Here is a 19,234-nt window from a genome sequence, read left to right as displayed (position 1 = left end):
TTTTTCTCAGAAATAATTTTAAAAATTAAAAATTAATATTTTTTTAAGTTCTATGATAAAATACTTTCTCTCAAAACTTTTTTTAGTCTCAAATATTATTATTTTTTGCTATGGGTATGAAAACTTTTTCTCTGAAATATTCTTTTTTCTCTCATGAAATGCTTTTTTGCTATCAGTGTGATAACTTTTTCTCTCAAACGTTTTTTTTCTCTCTCAGATCATTTATTTTCTCGCATGTAATAAAGACACAATTCTAGCTCCATAGAGGAGTCGTAGGCGGAGGAGAAGGAGGAGGACGATGTTGTTCGGCCACATGAGACAGATGATGTCACGCCCACTTTACATTCTTCAAAAGTTATAGTTGTTTTGGATTCTAATGAACGCATGCACACATGAGGCATTTAAGAGTAGTCTATATGGAATTTTTTATTTTTTTTTACTTTTCGTGCAGTATATTTTACATGTTGAGGGTTTCTCCAAAACAAACTGCATATTTTTAAGCTATGGTGAACTACTTTAGTTTGAGATGATTTGGCATTCAGGAGACGTCTAACGGCCACTTAGGACCACATCCTGCGGCGTGTTGTAACTTAAAATATTTTCGTAATCGCATAGATGTCAGCTGTCTGTCCGTAATAATAACATGTTTGCCTGGTGCTAAAGCCAACGTTTAAAACCAGTATTTCCACAGACTTCTCCCTGCTGAGCGTTAGACGTTAACTTAGAGCAGAACAGAAGACGATGTGTGGAAAAGTCGGTTTCTTGGTTTCGCCTCAAGCAAAACATTTGATCTTGTATTTGACATCTGTATGATCACGAAATATCTTAACCCGTTGCTGAATAACTGACAATAAAGTTTTGCATGTCCCCTAACGGAATAGGGGTCGCAACGTTGCTGAATCACGACCACCACGGCGGAAAATGCGGCTAGGAACTACTCAACAGCGCGACTCAGCAACTTGGGGAAGGAAGTCTATGAAGGACTACCACTGGACATGTTTCCGCCAATAACAAACCAGCTAGCTTGTAACAGGCTAAATGTATTGTTTGCGCTAGCATTCAAAGTCTATTCCAAATATCTAAAATAGTAAGGTAATGGTCATTCTGAAGTGGGTTTAATAGAACATATCACACAAATGCCACAATGGGTAAGTGCTTACGTCGTCGTTAATAAACGTGAATCATGAAAGTAATTATTCCGTCTAATGTTAGCTAAAAGGCTAACGCTCTGTCGGTGACATGCTCCTTCGGCAACTAGTCATGTTAGCTTGATAACGAGTATAGCTGTTGGTAAATAACATGTCCTGAGACTGTTTGGTTCTGTTTCGTTTTGTAGTCAGATAGCTCGTCTATTGGTGAACACTTGACCTAAAGAGAGCAGCAACTGTTTTCAGCTAATTTCTTGACCGGGGGATCTACTGTACTGTATCTCTTGGTGAATTAACTATGCATAACAACAGGCAATATTTAGTAGTGTTGAACATGATAGTTTATGTACAGTTAATATAAAATGAGATTGCCTTAACCACCACCAGCAACCACGTCAAATAACGTTGGTTACGTATTGTAACCCCAGACATGAGGATAGGCGTATTGTATTACCGTACAGGTTATTGAGGTAACGTTAGTGGTAAATGGAATGTACATATTTTAATAAGATGTGTTTCTAATGTTTTTACAATGTTTGTCTTACGTAAATATGACCGCTGTCATAACAATATACTTACAACATAACGTTACTGTGTAACACAGGCTTTGGTTTTGTTGGATTTATCGTTTAATTACGCAGTTTGTAAATGCATTTATTTATCCGATCCCATCTTCTAGGTTATTATATTTTATTTAGGCTGTCTGTGTATTTTTTAACATTGTATTTTGCTTTAAGATTTCGGGATACATGTGAACATTTTTCTTTATTACCGATTGTGCATAATAACGTAATGAGCAGGCACAAAAAATACAATTAATCAGTCCTTTATTCATTCACACCCAGATTGTCTTAAATCCGCTGATCTCACTCACTTTAGACTACACTGTCACAAAGATTAATGACAGCCTAAATCCTGACAATTTCTTAATGAGAATACAGGGAAATTGGGATTAGATATTTTATGTTTACACTCTGCTAAATAATGATTAAAGCTAGGGAAGGCAAGTTATTTCAGAATCGTTTTTTGTTATAGTTGTTGAAATTGTCTTTACATATTGACAGCAATCAATAAATCCTCCTCTCTATGCTCTGTGGGGGAATAAAAAAAAAAAAAACCAGTGTGGCTAGGACACTTATTTAATTCAGTCCAAATGAAATGATTCACCTGCACACACACATTTACTGCACATGAAAATGTGTTTCGGGGGAGTGGCTTTGAATGGAGGGAGGAATGGAGATTAGAAGTGAGGGGGTGGGATTTTTTTAGATTGGATACTTGTCAGAAGTCTCTTGCTAGTAGATGGCTACCCCAGCTTTAAGACTAAGGGAAATAGAAAATTTCAGTTTGTATTAGGCATAGCGATTTAACCACAAAATTAAGCATTTGGAAACGAAAACTGCAAGACAAATTTACACAGAGCTTAACATTAGTGCATATTTCTGTTTTGTCTTTGAACAGATCAGCACACACTGCAGATTTGCAAAAGGAAGATGTTCTCAGTGGCTCACAAGACAGTCTTTGTGGTGGACCATTGTCCCTACATGGCAGAGTCAAGTCGTCAGCAGGTGGAGTGTGATGTGCTGACAAAGAGTCGAGGTCAAGGGGTTATTCCGCTGGCCCCTGTGTCCAAGTCCCTGTGGACCTGTGCTGTGGAGTGCTCTATGGAGTACTGTCGGATCCTCTATGATATTTATCCAAGGGACAAATTGGTTAGCTTCCTGTTTATTTATTTAATTTTATACTTGGGCTGAAAAGTTTAAGCTAAAGCTGTTTCTCCACCACTTAAGTCTGCGATGCAACTAAAGAAGTTTCATTTTGGAAATTGTTGTAAAAAGACAGTTAAGGGCCCTAAGTGGAAAACCTAATGTATGAGATATGCTTAGAAATTTTTAACTAAAATAGTTACAGTGAATCAATGACATCAACACCGCCATTAACATTTTCTGCCACCTCCTTTATTTTACAGGTTAATTACATTGTGAGTGATTCAGAGTTCCACATCTTGAATAGCTGGAGGCGGGAAGACCAGAGCACTCATGAGGTAATCCTCTGCCGATAAAAACTCACACAGTAACAGTTATTACACCAGTATGACTGTTAATGCACCGTATGTCTCACAGTGACTATCATGGCATTTTTAAGATGTGTTGTTAGCAGCTCAGATTTTCCACCTATTGGAGAGGTGCAACTTTTCCAATGAAGATCATCGTTTCCGCATTATTTCAGAAGTCTTCTCCACAATTACAGTTGCAATGTGTTTATGCAGCTTCTCTTCCTCTCTGGCAGCTCATGTCAGCTCTGGCAGCTGTAGGGCCACCCAACCCACGTGAGGACCCCGAGTGTTGCAGCATCCTGCATGGGCTGGTTGCTGCGGTGGAGTCGTTGTGCAAGATCACAGAGTTGCAGCACGAGAGACGCACCGCTCTGATGGACACCGCTGAAAGAGTTGCCAATAGGGGTCGTATTATCTGCCTAACCAATGCTAAAAGGTAAACACAGAGCCATCGGCCAGATGTTGATAGGTTCTGCTAAAATCAGTTTTTCTAGTGCTTACACTTTGATCACCTCATTTACTTATTTTAATGATTCAAAATATTACAAACACCTTACAATATAGTGCAGTCCAATTTAAAATTTTGTATTTTGTACTAATTATCATATTAGCATGCTAACACACTAGACTAAGATGGTGAACATGGTACAATTTACACTTGCTTAGCAACAACATGTTAGCCTTAGATATAAATCATATGTCATTATATTTCCAATGTTAGCATTGTCATTGTGAGCATGTTAGCATTGTTGATGTTAGCATTTAGTTCCTAGCATTGCTTTACAGCCTTTTAGAGCCGTTAGCATGGCTGTAGACCCTTAGTAATAATGTTTAACTCAAGGTGTATTTTTCTACGATATAAACATTTAAAAACAGCTATACCTGGAAACCATCTACTCATATATATGACCTACAAATTATCTTTACAATCAATAAACGTTGAGAAATGAACTGCCTACCTAAATGTTTGACAACCTGCACACTGTCCCACTTCATGCACCCATGTTCATCTACATTTGTATTTTTGACCTCCATTTTCCCAATCTTTATCTAATCTTTTGTTAGACATTGTATAGATAAATTTTTTTATGTATTCATTTATTGGACTAATTTAATAATAGAATAGATTTTGTTTCTCACAAATTCCAAGCAAATGATTTCCCATGGTCAGTGATTCCTATTTGTGGATCTTGGAGAGTTTGTTTGTGGATTTTGAATCTATCTGTAGATCGATTTGTAGATGTGCTTTGTGTTTACCAATCGTGATATATATTTGTGACTCATTTTTGTGTGCGTTTACAATGATAGTGACATGAATTGAGCCCTAAACTGCCGTCACTGTTTCGTACTTTACATGGACTGTATGTGATGGTCTTATGGTCTTAATTTAGACTATTAGTTGCTATTTTAAGGTCTTGATATGTGTTAGATCATTTAAAACTGTGTTAATGCAATGCTCTTCTTGTGTTTTGTCATACAGTGATACTCATGTGCGCATGTTGGAAGACTGCATCCAGGAAACTATTTTGGAACAAAACAAGCTGGCAGCAGGTTCAGACAGGTCGGTGTCAGATAATGTAAAGAAATGTCACTCACTATTGATAATTCTTCCACACTCGAATGCCTACATGGCATACACCACAGTGTTTTTGCAGCAATTTGTTGATGTTTTGCAAAAGGTGACAAATGACTCATATATTTGTTTTCTTACTTCTAACTCGTTGTTTAGGCTGATGGCCATCCAGCAGTGTGATCTGGTTCTAATTCACATCCACCCACAGGGCGAGGACACGCTGGTGTCTGATCGACCGAAGAAAGAGGTGGGTTCTAACAAGCAAGTTTGGGGCTCGGCTTCCTGAAAACCAACCTCAGAGCTTTCACTCTCTTGGGTCATAAAGATGAATCTTAGAAAGGAAGACTTATTCATGAGGTTGTGTGAAATACGTTACAGCAGTTAGTTCTCACTGCAGTTCTTCTCTTGTCATCTCAGATCTCCCCTCTGCTCACCAGTGAGGTTCACAGTGTTCGTGCAGGGCGGCACCTGGCCACCAAACTCAACATTCTGGTCCAGCAACACTTTGACTTGGCCTCCACCACCATAACAAACATCCCCATGAAGGTAAGAGGCTTCTGGCCCTTCGCCTGGGCCTTCCACACGCCTAGCTAAGATTATAACACTTAACTTTTAAATAGTTTTTTCTTTTGTTAGTACAGAAATGCTTTCATGTCTAGAATGCAGTGACCACTCCTTCTTTTTACTTGATTGATTGCTTTGTTTTTGTTTTTCTCTCACATTTCACACTTTTTTCCCCCCGCTTGCTTAATCTTTATGTAAGCCCTCCCTCACCTATAATTGCTCATGAAACTTATATTTTGTTTACCTCATCTGCATGTTGATATGACTGTGAATCTGCTGCTGGTTTCATGCTGTATTTTCTGTTTTGCTAGCCCACATTAAATGTTTGCGACCAGGTTAGTACTCTTATCACACACACATCAAAGTGAGGAAGGGTCAGAGTTTACACCACGTAGTGTGCAGTATGTGTTTTTAGCTCTGCCGATGCAACAGGCTTACCGTGTCATTCATTTATTTTGATGTGACAGTGGGTCAACAGATTTGCTAGTGAGGCTCCAGTAAAGGATGGGCAACTCTGGTCACACGTGGACACCCAGGGAATGCAGAGTTTGGGGTCTGTTGGAAAAGCCTGCACACCTGGTGTTCACTTTCTTTTTTTTATTAAATTATGTAATAACTGCACTGACTTACCATTTGTTTTAATAGAATTCAAATTGTTTGGGAAAATCACTTTTGAGATAGTGTTTCAGTCAAATTCTGATTTTAAAAAATGCAGAATATTACTGTTAAACAATTTTTATGTCCAAAAACATCCGTGGCCAGCGTTGCCTCTTCTCAATTATTGAATACTTTCAGTGTCTGTTAGGTGTTTACACCTTAAAAGTTGTTAAAACTTTCCCCTGGTCTCTGTTTTCCTCCATCAGTTCCCGCTCATCCCCCCCTTGAGTGTCTTGGTGTGTTTCATTGTTCTGTCTGGATAACTAGTTTGTTTTTTTTAAACGTAAAATTTCTGATTCCGCCGTTAGCTGTCCTAAAACTGCTTTTCCCCCCAAGTGTAGAAAGTTGTCAGATTCAAAGCTTGTGATTAAAAAGTTTGCCAGGTCCTATTTTTGGGCTTGGAGCCCAAACTATACATAGCTGGTTTTGTAAGATTGAGAATCCATGATTCATGTTGAACCAAGTGTAGGCTCAGTTTTGTGTGAATTTAAGGACATGTGCATTAAGCACTAGTATCTGATGTGAATAGAAGAAAACATGCTTGAGTAAACCAGAGCAAACCTTTTCTTTTTTTTTTCTTTTTTACTTTGACCATTATGAGTTACCCTTTGGAACATGAAATCAGCAGTGTTAATGTGTGTTTGTGCCTGTGTGTGCATTAGTTTGCGCATTTTAAGAGCTGACGTCATACTATATTTGTTATTGTCTCTGCGGATGGACAGGAAGAGCAGCACGCCAACACATCAGCCAATTACGACGTTGAGCTCCTCCATCACAAAGACGCTCACCTGGAGTTCTTTAAAAGCGGTGAGTACGTACACTGTCAAAGTATTTCACAGGTATTTGAAATCCTCAAACTTTGCTCTTTAAATAAAAATAAATGATTGCTCTCATTATTTATATTATTTTATAAGCACCATGTTAGGAAATCAGTCTGCAGATTGATTTTATGCATGCTTGATATATTTGACCCATTTAATGTATTTTATCATCAAAAACGTCAAAACACCTTATATGTTGTCTTTGTGTTATGTAGGAGACTTGCATATGGCTGGCACCAGCACTCGAGAAAATGGACTCAAAGAGACGATTACGCTGAAATGGTGCACTCCACGAACCAACAGCATAGGTTGGTACAGTCAGCTGAAGTTTGTATTAGTTGTTGTTTAATTTGAAGGGGTCTAAGCTTTAAGGCATTACATTTTCAAAAATGTTTAGTATGTAAACTACTAATACCTGGACAGGTGACACAATTTTCTGAATTTAAATATTTTATTTATTCATTTACGATTTCAGGATCCACCTTGAATTGTGTGACACAATTTTCTGTGTTTGAATTGTTGATTCAAAATATTGATGGTGATCGTGATGATCAATGATTTATGAAAATGAAAAGCATCAGATCCTGAAATTTGAAAAGCTGAAAGAAACAACTGTTGAAAAATTATTATTTGATTATCAAAATAATTGCTGATTAATTTCCTGTCGATTAATTAATTGGTGAAGCTCTTTTTTCACATACAGTATTAGCCCTTTTTGCAAAATATTCCTATAGGCATTAGGGATGTATTGTGCAAAAGAGAACTGTGATCTTCGATGGCTGATTTATTTTATCTAATTGTGTTTTTATTTTTGTTTTTCAACTCAGAGCTGCATTACTGTACAGGAGCCTATCGTATCTCCCCCACAGACGTAAACAGTCGCCCCTCGTCATGTTTGACGAACTTTCTCCTTAACGGTAAACCATTATTTTAATCCGTCCTTTGTCCAGTTTCCTTGCCTTGAATTGATCTGCAGACTAATTTGCTTGGCTTTGTCGGTTAACTGCTTCTCTTCCTGATTGTACACAGGTCGATCGGTGCTGCTGGAGCAGCCGAGGAAGTCGGGGTCAAAGGTCATCAGCCACATGCTCAGTAGCCACGGAGGCGAGATCTTTCTGCACGTGCTCAACAGCAACCGCTCCACCCTGGAGGACCCGCCCTCCATCAGCGAGGGCTGTGGAGGCCGCGTGACAGACTACCGCATCACTGTACGTTCAACACCAGCTGTGTAACAATATATGTCAATGATCTTTCACTGGGAGCTGTTTTAATTTTGCATTTCTATTTCAGGACTTTGGTGAATTTATGAGGGAGAACCGTCTCACTCCAGTTTCAGAGTCTTCCCACGATCCCTCAGGGAAGCTACCAGCTGAGAGGGCCAAAGCTCAGCTGGAACGTCACACTCGATACTGGCCAATGATTATCTCCCAGACCACCATCTTCAATATGCAGGCAGTGAGCATCACACAGATACTGCAGTTCTACTGGATTTTCACTCTGATTTGCTTCTGCCTTACTTAGATTTCTATCTAGTGAAGCTTCTATCACACTCTGAAATATTTGCTTGTTGCTCCCTGATGATAACATCGGCAACTAAAAGATAATCTGCCTACTGGTTGTTTCTCAAGTATTTGGAGCGTGCTGTTTTCCACGTTTCTATGCCTCCATATTGGCGTCATCATTCATTCCTGTGCCTGTGTGTCTTCCTCTTTTCCTCCACTAGGTGGTGCCTTTAGCTAATCTGATAGTGAAAGAGTCTTTGTCTGAGGAGGACGTTCTGACCTGCCAGAAGACGGTTTACAACCTTGTAGACATGGAGAGGAAGAATGACCCTCTCCCTATTTCCACCGTGGGATCCAGAGGCAAAGGCCCCAAGAGGTATTTAAAAGAAAAATAGACATCTTATATATTTTGTTTACCATCAGAAATGAGCATCAACATGACAATTTCTGAAAGTAAACACTCAGCTGTGTCACTGATGTTCATGCATCGTTGTTATCACCAGAGATGAACAGTATCGTATAATGTGGAACGAGCTGGAAACATTAGTGAAAACTCACGCTGGCGACACGGACAGACACCAGCGGGTACTGGACTGCATCATTGCCTGCCGCAGCAAACCTCCCGAGGAGGAGGAGAGGAAGAAGAGGGGGAGGAAGAGGGAGGAGAAGGAAGACAGGACGGAGAAAAATGGCAGCAAGGACACAGATGACAAAAGCTGGCAGGACTCAGAGAGGTCAGTGGATGTTTATCTAATCATACATCTACATTTGAGGCAAAAAATATCTTTACTGTGGTCACTAAATGTTCCGTTCGTCTTTTTGTTTTTAACATGAAGACTAAAGGGTTTGCCGGATAAAGAAGATCAGGAGTCGGAGGTGATCAAGGATTCCCCGGACTCTCCAGAGCCGGCTAACAAGAAGCCGCGCCTGTCCACAGAGGAGGTTCAGCCCCCAGATAGAGCAAAAGGTGCCAAGCCCCATCATACTTTTTTGCTTGGAATAGAAACCACCCCAAAAGTACTGCAGTCATGAAGAAATCATTGACAAACTGCCAGATAAGGGCACATGACTGCTGCTGACTGTGGTCATGATCACTCAGGGTTTTTAAGTGTTTGAAATTGAAGAACTTTTAAGAGCTTTTTAATACCACAGAGAAAGCAATTTAATACTTGTTTCAGTGGTATGAAAGAAACAGTGGAAATGATAAAGCCAACAGTTATTTATTAAGTACATGAATGTATGTATTTAAATCACATTTTTTTCAGTACTTCCCAGCATTATATAACAATAATTCTTTAAAGTTATAAGTGGCAGAAGAGCTTTAATAAGTATCTGTATATGAGCCTGGACCAATGAGAGCCTTTTCTGGCAAACCAAATGATGACATCACTCGAGCCCCGCTGGGTATGTGTGGTTTTTATCTGTGGCTTTGTCTCACGTTTGCTGCAGGTCCTGTCTCACTCCTGACCATGTGGACCAATCGCATCACTGCAGCCAATTCCAGAAAGCACCAAGAGTTCGTTGGAAGAGTGAGCTCCGTCAACAACAAGTTTGAGTTGTACCAGCAGCTCAAAGACGAGAATGGGTGTGTTATTGTGAAATATTTGTTACTTCATGGGTGTAACATTGAATGTATCAAAAACGCATGCCCACTTCACAAATACATAAAAGGCAAAAAAGAAAAATTTTAACAATATGTATCAGTCTTTGCTTTTATATTTCTAACAGGATCACGTCTGAAAATGTATTTGTAATACATCAAAATTGACACTTTTCCTATTTACAGAATGGATGTTCATGAAAACGGCAAGGCCTCCAGATGATGTTTCTACAGATACATTGCTTCACCCCTGCCAAGGATGAGATTGTGGACCAGTGTTTTTCAGTCAGATCATATTCTCCCAATAAAAGGACATCAAATGAAATTGACCATGAACTCTAGCGAGGAATTTATAAACATTTTTACCAATGATTTTGTAGATATACTGTTCACATATTGTGTAACACAATAAAAGCTGTCAATAGAAAATTTTGCTGTTGGCTTTTGCACAAAGTATATTGAATGTGGGAGTGATTGTGAGTGGTGTCTTGTGTCATTGACTTGACTAGAAAAAAACTTAAAGAGTTGAGAGTGCTTATTTGTTTATTATAAATTATATACATACACTATATATCTAAAAAGTTGTGAAATAATCCAAAATATCAGCAATATAAAGTGTGTCACAGGCCATTTTTATTTGTAACAGCAGATTGTATTTTGTTAAGTGTCCTCCCCCCCCAAAAAAATCACCAAATAGGGCAGAGCCAGTTATGGAATTGCCTGTTGCTTTGGTTTGTTGCTGCAGTGCTCATTTTGGCCACAAGAGGCTGAAGTGCACCGCTACACCATGTTCTCCACTGAACAAAATTATAAACACAACACTTTTTTTTTTGCCCACATCCATCATGAGCTTAACTCAAAGATCTAAGACTTTCTCTATGTACACAAAAGGCCTATTTCTCTCAATTTTTTTTGGTCAAAATCTGCGTTAGTGAGCACGTTGCTGAGATAATCATCCACCTCACAGGTGTGGCACATCTGTGGCCTTTTATTGTGGCCAACCTAAGGCAACTGTGCAATACCCATGCTGTCTGATCAGCATCTTGATATGTATTTAGATACAGTCTATGGTTTAGAGTGCATGAAAGAAAAAATAAAGCTCACCTGGAAGAAAACATGACAGAAAATAATGCTGACTAAAATTTCATCTGCCAAAATGTTTATTTTAACCTGTTTTTACTATAGGTTTTTACAGAAAAAAGGAGAGGAAACAATTTAGATCACTTTTTTTTGTCACTTGCCTTTCCGGGCTTCTGCAGCCCTGATAACAATGCGTGCAAAGGACAATGGTAAGGGGAATAGTGTGCGTTTGCGTTGAAAATGTAAAATACACAAACAACATTAATAGTTGTGAATCTGAATCACCTTTGCTTCTGTGCAAATTGAAACTGAGTCATGCAGGAGATTTTTCTCTTATGTGTTTTAGATACATTAAAAGTCATTGTGGGGGACGAGGCTATAGTGCCTTGTCAAGAGCTTCCCTTCTTTGCTTACATGGATGTTGCTCCTTACTGACTATATATTTATTTAGTCAGTAATTCCTAGAATATATTTAGGTTTTTGTTACAAAAAGCAATGTGTTTGGATGAAGACTGCTTTTAGTGCTTGGGTTCACAGACATGTTCACATGAATCAAACATTAAAAACTAGTGACGGAAAAGCAGTCCAATACTTCTCATCTGTGATCCTGTGCCACACATTGGCCACATAATGGGGAAATAAGGATTCTGCAAGATTCTGCATTTGACGAAAGAAATATGTAGTGTATGGTTCCTTGGATTAAATTCCTCTGACATTAATGAAGTGCTCTCAAATATTGAAAGAGGAACTAGTGCTTGGTGCAAACGTAGATGATGATGCTTTGATAAACTAATGTAAATACTGGATTTATAACATTGGGTGTCTCACGTTGCCCATCAAAAAAGCCAAGCAGAGTAGGTAAAACTGGTGTAAATGTCATCATACAAATGACTTCTTAATGTGGTCAATGACACTTACTGAGTCATTAACATTTAGCTGAGACATTACACACTGACAGTTGGATCGTATAAAAGTGTAATTGCTCAGTCAGTAAATATGAGGTTGGTGACACATCTAGAAACAGCTGAGTAGACGGCATTTTGTTTGAAGATGGCGGTGACAGTAGTGCCTTTAATGTGGAGGTCAGACATCATCACAATTGTCTGTTAGAGGTGGATGAGAAACAGATGGGAGGTTATAAAGTGTTGGTTTGGCAGTGTGGTGGCCTTTTATAGGCCCGTGATTATAGATAATGTGACCCATGAAAGAGTAAATGCAACAACTCATTACAAATGAAAAATATAAGTTCCATGAATGCAGTAAATTATCAATTTAAATATAATGATCAATTGTCTGGGCCTAATTTCTCCATTCTTTCAGCTATCCTTTCACTGATAGGCAGTCATAAATAGTTGGTTCCCTCACCAACAAAAAAACAAAAAACTGTTCATTGTATTTAATCACCAAACTTAAAGCTGCTATAATAATATTTTTAATATTAACAATAATCAATAGTGATGGGAAAAGTCACTCTTTTGAAAGACTCAAGTCACCAAATCCCGTTTATTAAAATTAACTAATCTGTTTTTGTGTCATTTCGTTTATTTTAACTAGGCTGGTTATTGCCGCAGCGCAGTTCTCATACACAGAAGGCTGCCTGACTTGCTCTAATGGACAAAGTATAATGCACAAATTCTCATCTTGATCTTTCTCTGTCATGGTTCTATAAAGCCCCATGGAGCCACAACCAAATTCAAACCATGTAAAAACCACAGAAATATGTTGTCAATATTCAGACCTTGCAGCTGCTGTGTAACGAGTGAACGTAAGAGTCCAAGACTATTCACGCATGCGTGAAAATGAACGAATTACTCACTGAGACAACCCGTTCCTCCTGAGTTACATACAAGATTAGGTCAAATGAACGAAACGTTCTTTGAACGACACAACACTAATAATCAAATGACTATGACTACACATAGTGACAAACTCACAGAGAATTATCACCCAGCTCTGCTGTTCCCCTCAGCATAATTGAGTATTCCAACATCTTTCAGCTCATTGTTTTTGGTTTTATGGCTCACGCGTTACTGTTTTGGTTCAGTGTCACCACTTTCATTAGCATCAATACCAGACGCAGGTATGTAGTAGTTTTCAGCAACAACAACAGGGAAAAAAAGACTCTAAAAACACACTGTGCTCCCCTGTTCTACAGAACACCAAAGGTAGACAATGCTTCATTCATGCAATGTTGGCAAAATGGGAAGAACAGCATAATGTCAAATTATTCTGACCTTGTTCATACACTACTCCAAGATGGTTACCCCCACTGCTAGCCTTTTAGTCACATCATTCGCTAGTTTTGCACTGTTTCTAACGTATTCAAAGTGGTTTCGCTAAGTGAAATCGCAGACAACAAAACAATGTATCGCTCCATTTATAATAACATTAGTGTTTATAGGGAATTTTCTTTAGATGGAACTGCCAGCAATGTTGGCTATGCAGCCACTTTGCAGTTTGTTGACACTTCCGTAGTTCTTCTCAACAAGTCAGAGACATTCGGAATTACAACTAGGAGGATGACAGGAACGTTTCGTAACTTATTATTAATGTCTAAACAACATGACTTGAAAGCGGCAATAGACAAAGTCGGTGACTCGCAGGTAAACACAGTGGAGCATTTAGCTGCTAATGACCACATATACAAAGCTAAAAGGGAAATAAACAGCGGATGCATCATGTGGCCAGAAACATGACACCAAGTGAACACTAATGTTGCTCTGTATCTGCCTGATAAGTAAATAAGCAAATGTTTGCTAGCACGTTTGTCATAGCAACTTAAAGGTGTGATGTGTGCATCTTGTTTTCGCTGTCTCCAACTGTCCAAGTAAATGCAGGTTTAAATTACTTTTTAGTTTGTGTGCTTTCATCCACTTGATTTATAATGCTTAATGTATTTCTTCATGTGATCCTCAACATAAAATACAACTGTTATTTCATGTCACTCATGCTTCTCATGTTTCCATCACTGCACTGCTGGCTCTATATGTTCTTCTATTCATTCATCCATCCAGATGGGCTCCCTTTCAAAGGAAGGTCAAGTCATTACAACATATGACTTGAATGAGTAAGCACCCAGAACAATACCATATGGTCATATAGAAGTCAACAGCAGCAGACTTACCCAGTGAGCTCACTGTGCACTGACTTTCTGAGTCAGTGTGGCTGGCTCTAGAAGAACCAGTCCAGAGGGGGGTTTCCTTCGGGTGGGGTCGGAGGGTCAGACAAGTGGCGAGGAATTTTCTGTCTACCGCCTCATGTGTCAGCATGGAAGTGACACTGTAAGAGACTGGGGTCAGCGGCACTGAGGGGTAAATACTGTGCAGCATGTATGGTAACAATGAGAGAGCAGTGTCAGCTCAAGGTTCCCCAACAACAGCCCTGAGTGTTGATATACACGTTCATGCAAAAAGGGTAAAGGAAATAATTCTGTGGTCCAGAGATACTCAGAAATATATAATGATGTATCTGATGTGACTTCTGATACTTCACTGAAGCCAGTTGCCTCTACATAAGGTTTTATTGTTGAGGCAGAAAGCCCAGCCTGCTTTAAGTGTTCCTGAAAATTGTGAACTGGAAACCAGTTTGGATGACTGCAGGCAAGTTCCACACAATTTGACCGGTGCAAATTTGTCAAAAGAATTTTGCCGGTTAATGCTTGTTGCTACAGTAGAGCATTAACATACTTGCTGTACAGGTACAAAGTTTGTTTGCTGGATACAGAAAAGTCAAACAGCTCCAGGTTCCAGCTTGGTCAAAAGAAGATAATATATGTGTGAAGTTTTGCCGGCTGATAAACCTGAGTTGGCTGTTAAGCAATCATATTGGGAGTGGGTGCACATTTTAGCTTTTGCAAGTCCCTCTTCGCTATATGTTGGATCCCTCCAGGTGCACAAAGCTCCTCCATCCAAAATCTGGTGCTTCCAGCAACCTTGTCAACCGTCCTTCTGTCACACTGTATTCCAGTACCATGGCTAAATCAGACAGTCCTTCCTCTCCTTGACAAGCGACCCGCCACAAAAGCCGAGCAATTTCTGCTGAGGCATCTTGTTTCTCATTACCACAAGTAATTTTCTCAGCAAGACCACTTTGCCAAAAAACTCTGAGCTTCTCTTCTTGTTGTATGAAGGATTTTCGTCTTGAAAACAGGTATTTAAAACCTGGTGGCAGGCACCGGTAGTCAGCCACAGTGCTGGGCAAATGGATACGCTGGCTGGCATCAAGAGTTAAAGGGTTCAACTGTATTAGAAGGTTAGCCCAGATGGTCACCCCCCCGCAGACTGTACAAACAAAACAAATCTGCTAAAATAAATGACTGACTGCTAAACGTTCCACCTTCTTCACTGGCGAGCAACTTCGTCTGTCTGTCACTTGGTGCTGGATTTATCAGAACTTCTTCACAAAGAAACAGCCACCTGTTGCAGCTGGCTGCTACGCTAATGAGAGCGAACCACCAAACAATAAAGGCTGTAAAACCAAAACAATGACGCTAAAATGCTGCAAGAAGTGGCTAGAGACGGGGACCGAGGGGCAGGCCGACTACAATGAAAACAACTGAAGCAACAAATTCTGTTGTTGATTTAACATGACACACTGTTTGAGTGTCTCCTGGTTGGGGTTTAGAAATATCTGCAAATAATGAAATTAAGTATGTCAACAATGCTCTTTTCTAGCTGCAGCTGTAAAGAAAATGCCTTTCATGAGTCGTAAGCTAACACAGACAACACAGTCTCTGGAGGCTCCTCTTACAGTACCTGAGACTTAAATAATTTGTTTAGACGCCATCAAGGGCTTCCATGCTGCTAAAGGAGTACTGTATATTTCAAATAGTTTATCTACACATGTATGGATTTGTAGATACCTCCCATCAATCATCATCCCACAAAATTGATTTACCAATGGATCAATCATATCTGAGCTCTGTTTACCAGGACATGGTGTTCAATCTAGGTTATGCTCAGGACCTCAGGACACATGGCACTTTACCCAAAGTGTGTGTTATGTGAGTTTAATTTCTGTGATTAGTAAAATGTATTTATGTCAGTGGCTGTAGCTATTTGGTCTTCATTTACTAATGTCTTGTTTGTCATCATTTTACTTGTTTTGAAGAGTTAAGTTTTACTCTAGGCCTTGATAAACTCTAAAGAATAATTCATTTTAGAACTGCCAGGTCACATACTGATATTTATTAAGTTAACTGATGAGTAACAGTGGTTGCTCCTAATGTGTTTGTAATTTTTTTAAGTATAGCTCATTTTCTGAAAATTCAAAACACTATCTTAAAACTTACACACCAAACATATTTCTTGCATTCAAAAATAATGTTATGTCTTCTCAAAATTAAAGTTCATTGTCGTTAGGTCCATTCTGCATTTTCTGTTAGTGGCCTAGTCGACCTACTGGGGTACTAAAATACAACAACTACTACAACACAAACACTCAAATGCAGGAAAAGCAATTGTTTTAGTCCACACCTCTCCTGCTGTAAGTCTTCTCCATGAGCTGTAAAGATAAGAAGATCAGATCAATAAAAATGGCTGCATAGTTAAACCCCACCCGCAGTCCTTGCCGGGTCCTAGTCAGCCACTGTTCTGTTATTATAATTATCGCCTCTGGCTTGGGCACTTGCTGGTATGTTGCAGGCGATGCAGGGTTCTGATAACCCCTATAGCTTATGCTTCAGGGGCTGGTGAGTATTGGTCTGTGTGTGTGTGTGTCCTGTATATAGCTTATACTTCAGGGGCTGGTGAGTATTGGTCTGTGTGTGTGTGTGTCCTGTATATAGCTTATACTTCAGGGGCTGGTGAGTATTGGTCTGTGTGTGTGGGTGTCCTGTATATTCCAATGTGGAGGCTCCTGTCCTCTCTACTGTATATGGCACAGTCCAAGAAGGCCAAACTGTAGTTGCTGACATCCTTTCGTGTGAACTTGACATAACTATACACTGCGTTGATGTATTCAGTTAAGGTTTGCACTCCTGGGTTTTAATTTTAACCCATGTGTTGTCCACATATCAGTATAACTGGCTCAGTGCTGTTCCTCTGAAGGAGTTCAGGGCTTTGATTTTGAAACTATGCACAAAAAGTAAGGCCATTTTTTTTCTTTTCTGTAACAATGCTTCTTGGCAATAAATCTTATACGATTGGAAAGCCTGTTCATTTCCCTTTTGAATGGTGCCACATTTGTAAGGAACATGCATTTGTGGGATGAGTACGTGGATTGTACCCATGAAAAACATTCCAAATCTTCACTGACAATGCCAAACAGCTTTTCTTGAGCATTGTTGACAGACTTAATTTCATTTGACCTTTGTTTTGTGTTGTTTGGTGGATGGGATGATTGAAGTCTGAATAAACAAGACATATTGGCAATTTATTCATTTAACAGCCTGGTCTGCTGTGGGATGGCATCCCATTCTTTAACCAGGCTTTTGTCGCTAGTATAAAAATGTGACATAATTATTATTCTACCAAAATAATTTGGTAGAAACAATCTACCAAACACAAAAGTCCTTACTTTTTGTGCATAGTTTACTTCTCCATGTAGATGTTGGCCACATCGGCGAGCCGATGACACAGCTTTGCTTCTGTCTGTAGAATCCCCTGTTGTATTGAAGATACAGTAAGTGGCATTCAGACAGAGGTCCAGCTGTTCACAAATTTGGGTTAGTTCTGTTGTTCAGGATGTTATCTTGTAGTAGTCGTGCTGTGACGGTTTCCACTGCTGCCATGGTGGGTATACATGTAAACACGGAGGTCACATCATAGGACACAATGGTTTCTTGGGTAGTTTCAGTCCTCAAACTTTGTTCACAAAGTCTATGGAGTTTCTGATATGGTGAAGCATGTTGCTGACCAAGGGGGCTTGGGCAGTAGATATGTTTTTTGCAATGTTGCATGGAGTTGATGCTGCTGCTGATGGGCCTGAGGGGGGCTCCTTCCTTATGTATCTTGAGTAGTCCATCTATGAATAGGATGACTTCTCCAGGAAACAAACGGTAATATTGTTCACAGGTGATGTGTTTCTCCTTCTGTCACTGTTGTAAACATTCCATGTCTGCAATTTTCCTGGATATTTTTTGATTGTGGTTTACCACTTGGAGATGTTCATCCAAAAATGCTTAGCAAGACTTTCAAGTCTGACAAGATTCTCAGTCATCCAGGTTATAGATCATTCAGACTTGGCCATAGGTGAAACCCACTTTCTGAAACTGGTCCCTGATACCACTCTTACAACAAAGCACAACAGAGAAAAACAAATAGCTAAAGGAAGGCTCCCGGCTAGGCTGAAGGGGCAGGGACATAGGCGGTGACACCTGTTGAGCACAAAGGGTTAACACTACACCCAGTCTACCCCAGAGGAAAAGCAATCACCCCTCCTTTTCACTGTCGCGATTTAGCTCAAACTTTCTTCTCAAACTTGCACCATTCAACATCTTCTGAAGGCAATCCGGGTAATTAAAAACACATTATTTTCATAATTATTATGAAATGGTTTTTATTTATTACAATACTTATTATTTCTTTATACTGTCTGTGTTGGCTTTAGGACAGCTTACGACTTGAACGGCATTTACAAGGTACAAGGTACAAGGTACAAGGTACAAGGTTGTTTATTAGTCATTATACAGCACAGTGCTGCATAACGAAATGAAATTTGTAGATTTTTAGATTTACAGCTGCAGTTAGAATAGAGCTTTGTTGCCATTCTTTTGGACCATTATTATTTCGCTATAAGTTTGATTTTAGTATTTTAAGGGTGATTTTTATGTGTAATGGCAGATGTTCAGATCAATACGATAAACTCAAGCAGCAGAAATGCAAAAGTGGATTCAGCAGCTGTTTACAGTACAATTTACAGTACAATTTACAGTAGATTTACATTTTCTGAATTCACACTGCTCAGAAAGTGTATGTCTACATTTTGTAAATGCACAGTGCTGCTAAATGTTTAGCTTGGATTTATTTTATTATACTAAAAATTATAAATTTAAATACAAAATTTTATATATGCACAGTTAACTTTCTAAATCTCCTTAACTGCAAAACCTATAATCATATTTTACTGTACACATTTCATCTGAGTTTAAAGCCTGTAAATCACCTGCAAAATGAAAAATATTAAATTATGTGGCAATTATATTAGCTGCAAGCAATGCATGCTCAATGTACATCATCTGCTGAAAAGGGATATATTAACATTTTCTTGTTTGTGGATTTCCCCAAAGATACTG

The 19,234-nt window shown here is 39.1% G+C and overlaps 1 protein-coding gene across 1 annotated transcript; it reads left to right on the top strand.

The window, feature by feature from the left end:
- Nucleotides 1-798: 798 nt before the first annotated feature.
- ints13 (integrator complex subunit 13) lies at nt 799-10,350 on the top strand. Its single transcript, XM_046072505.1, has 17 exons — nt 799-1,148; nt 2,610-2,860; nt 3,118-3,192; nt 3,438-3,640; nt 4,685-4,765; nt 4,934-5,024; nt 5,195-5,323; nt 6,721-6,805; nt 7,035-7,127; nt 7,647-7,736; nt 7,849-8,027; nt 8,110-8,274; nt 8,543-8,697; nt 8,825-9,055; nt 9,158-9,288; nt 9,771-9,906; nt 10,108-10,350. Exons 1-17 carry the CDS (start codon nt 1,145-1,147, stop codon nt 10,142-10,144), a joined length of 2,136 nt encoding a protein of 711 aa, XP_045928461.1. The 5' UTR covers nt 799-1,144; the 3' UTR covers nt 10,145-10,350.
- Nucleotides 10,351-19,234: the final 8,884 nt, after the last annotated feature.

The sequence above is a fragment of the Micropterus dolomieu genome, linkage group LG16 (assembly GCF_021292245.1).
Source record: "Micropterus dolomieu isolate WLL.071019.BEF.003 ecotype Adirondacks linkage group LG16, ASM2129224v1, whole genome shotgun sequence".
In the NCBI taxonomy this organism is placed as follows: Eukaryota; Metazoa; Chordata; class Actinopteri; order Centrarchiformes; family Centrarchidae; genus Micropterus; species Micropterus dolomieu.
Note: the sequence above shows the minus strand (reverse complement) of the source record. Positions and strands in the feature narration are given on the sequence as shown.

What these genes read in the sequence shown, in the direction of transcription:
- ints13 (XM_046072505.1), top strand. An exon ending in TTTATCCAAGGGACAAATTG is followed by an intron (nt 2,861 to 3,117) that starts GTTAGCTTCCTG and finishes TTTATTTTACAG; the next exon opens with GTTAATTACATTGTGAGTGA. An exon ending in AGCTGGCAGGACTCAGAGAG is followed by an intron (nt 9,056 to 9,157) that starts GTCAGTGGATGT and finishes TTTAACATGAAG; the next exon opens with ACTAAAGGGTTTGCCGGATA.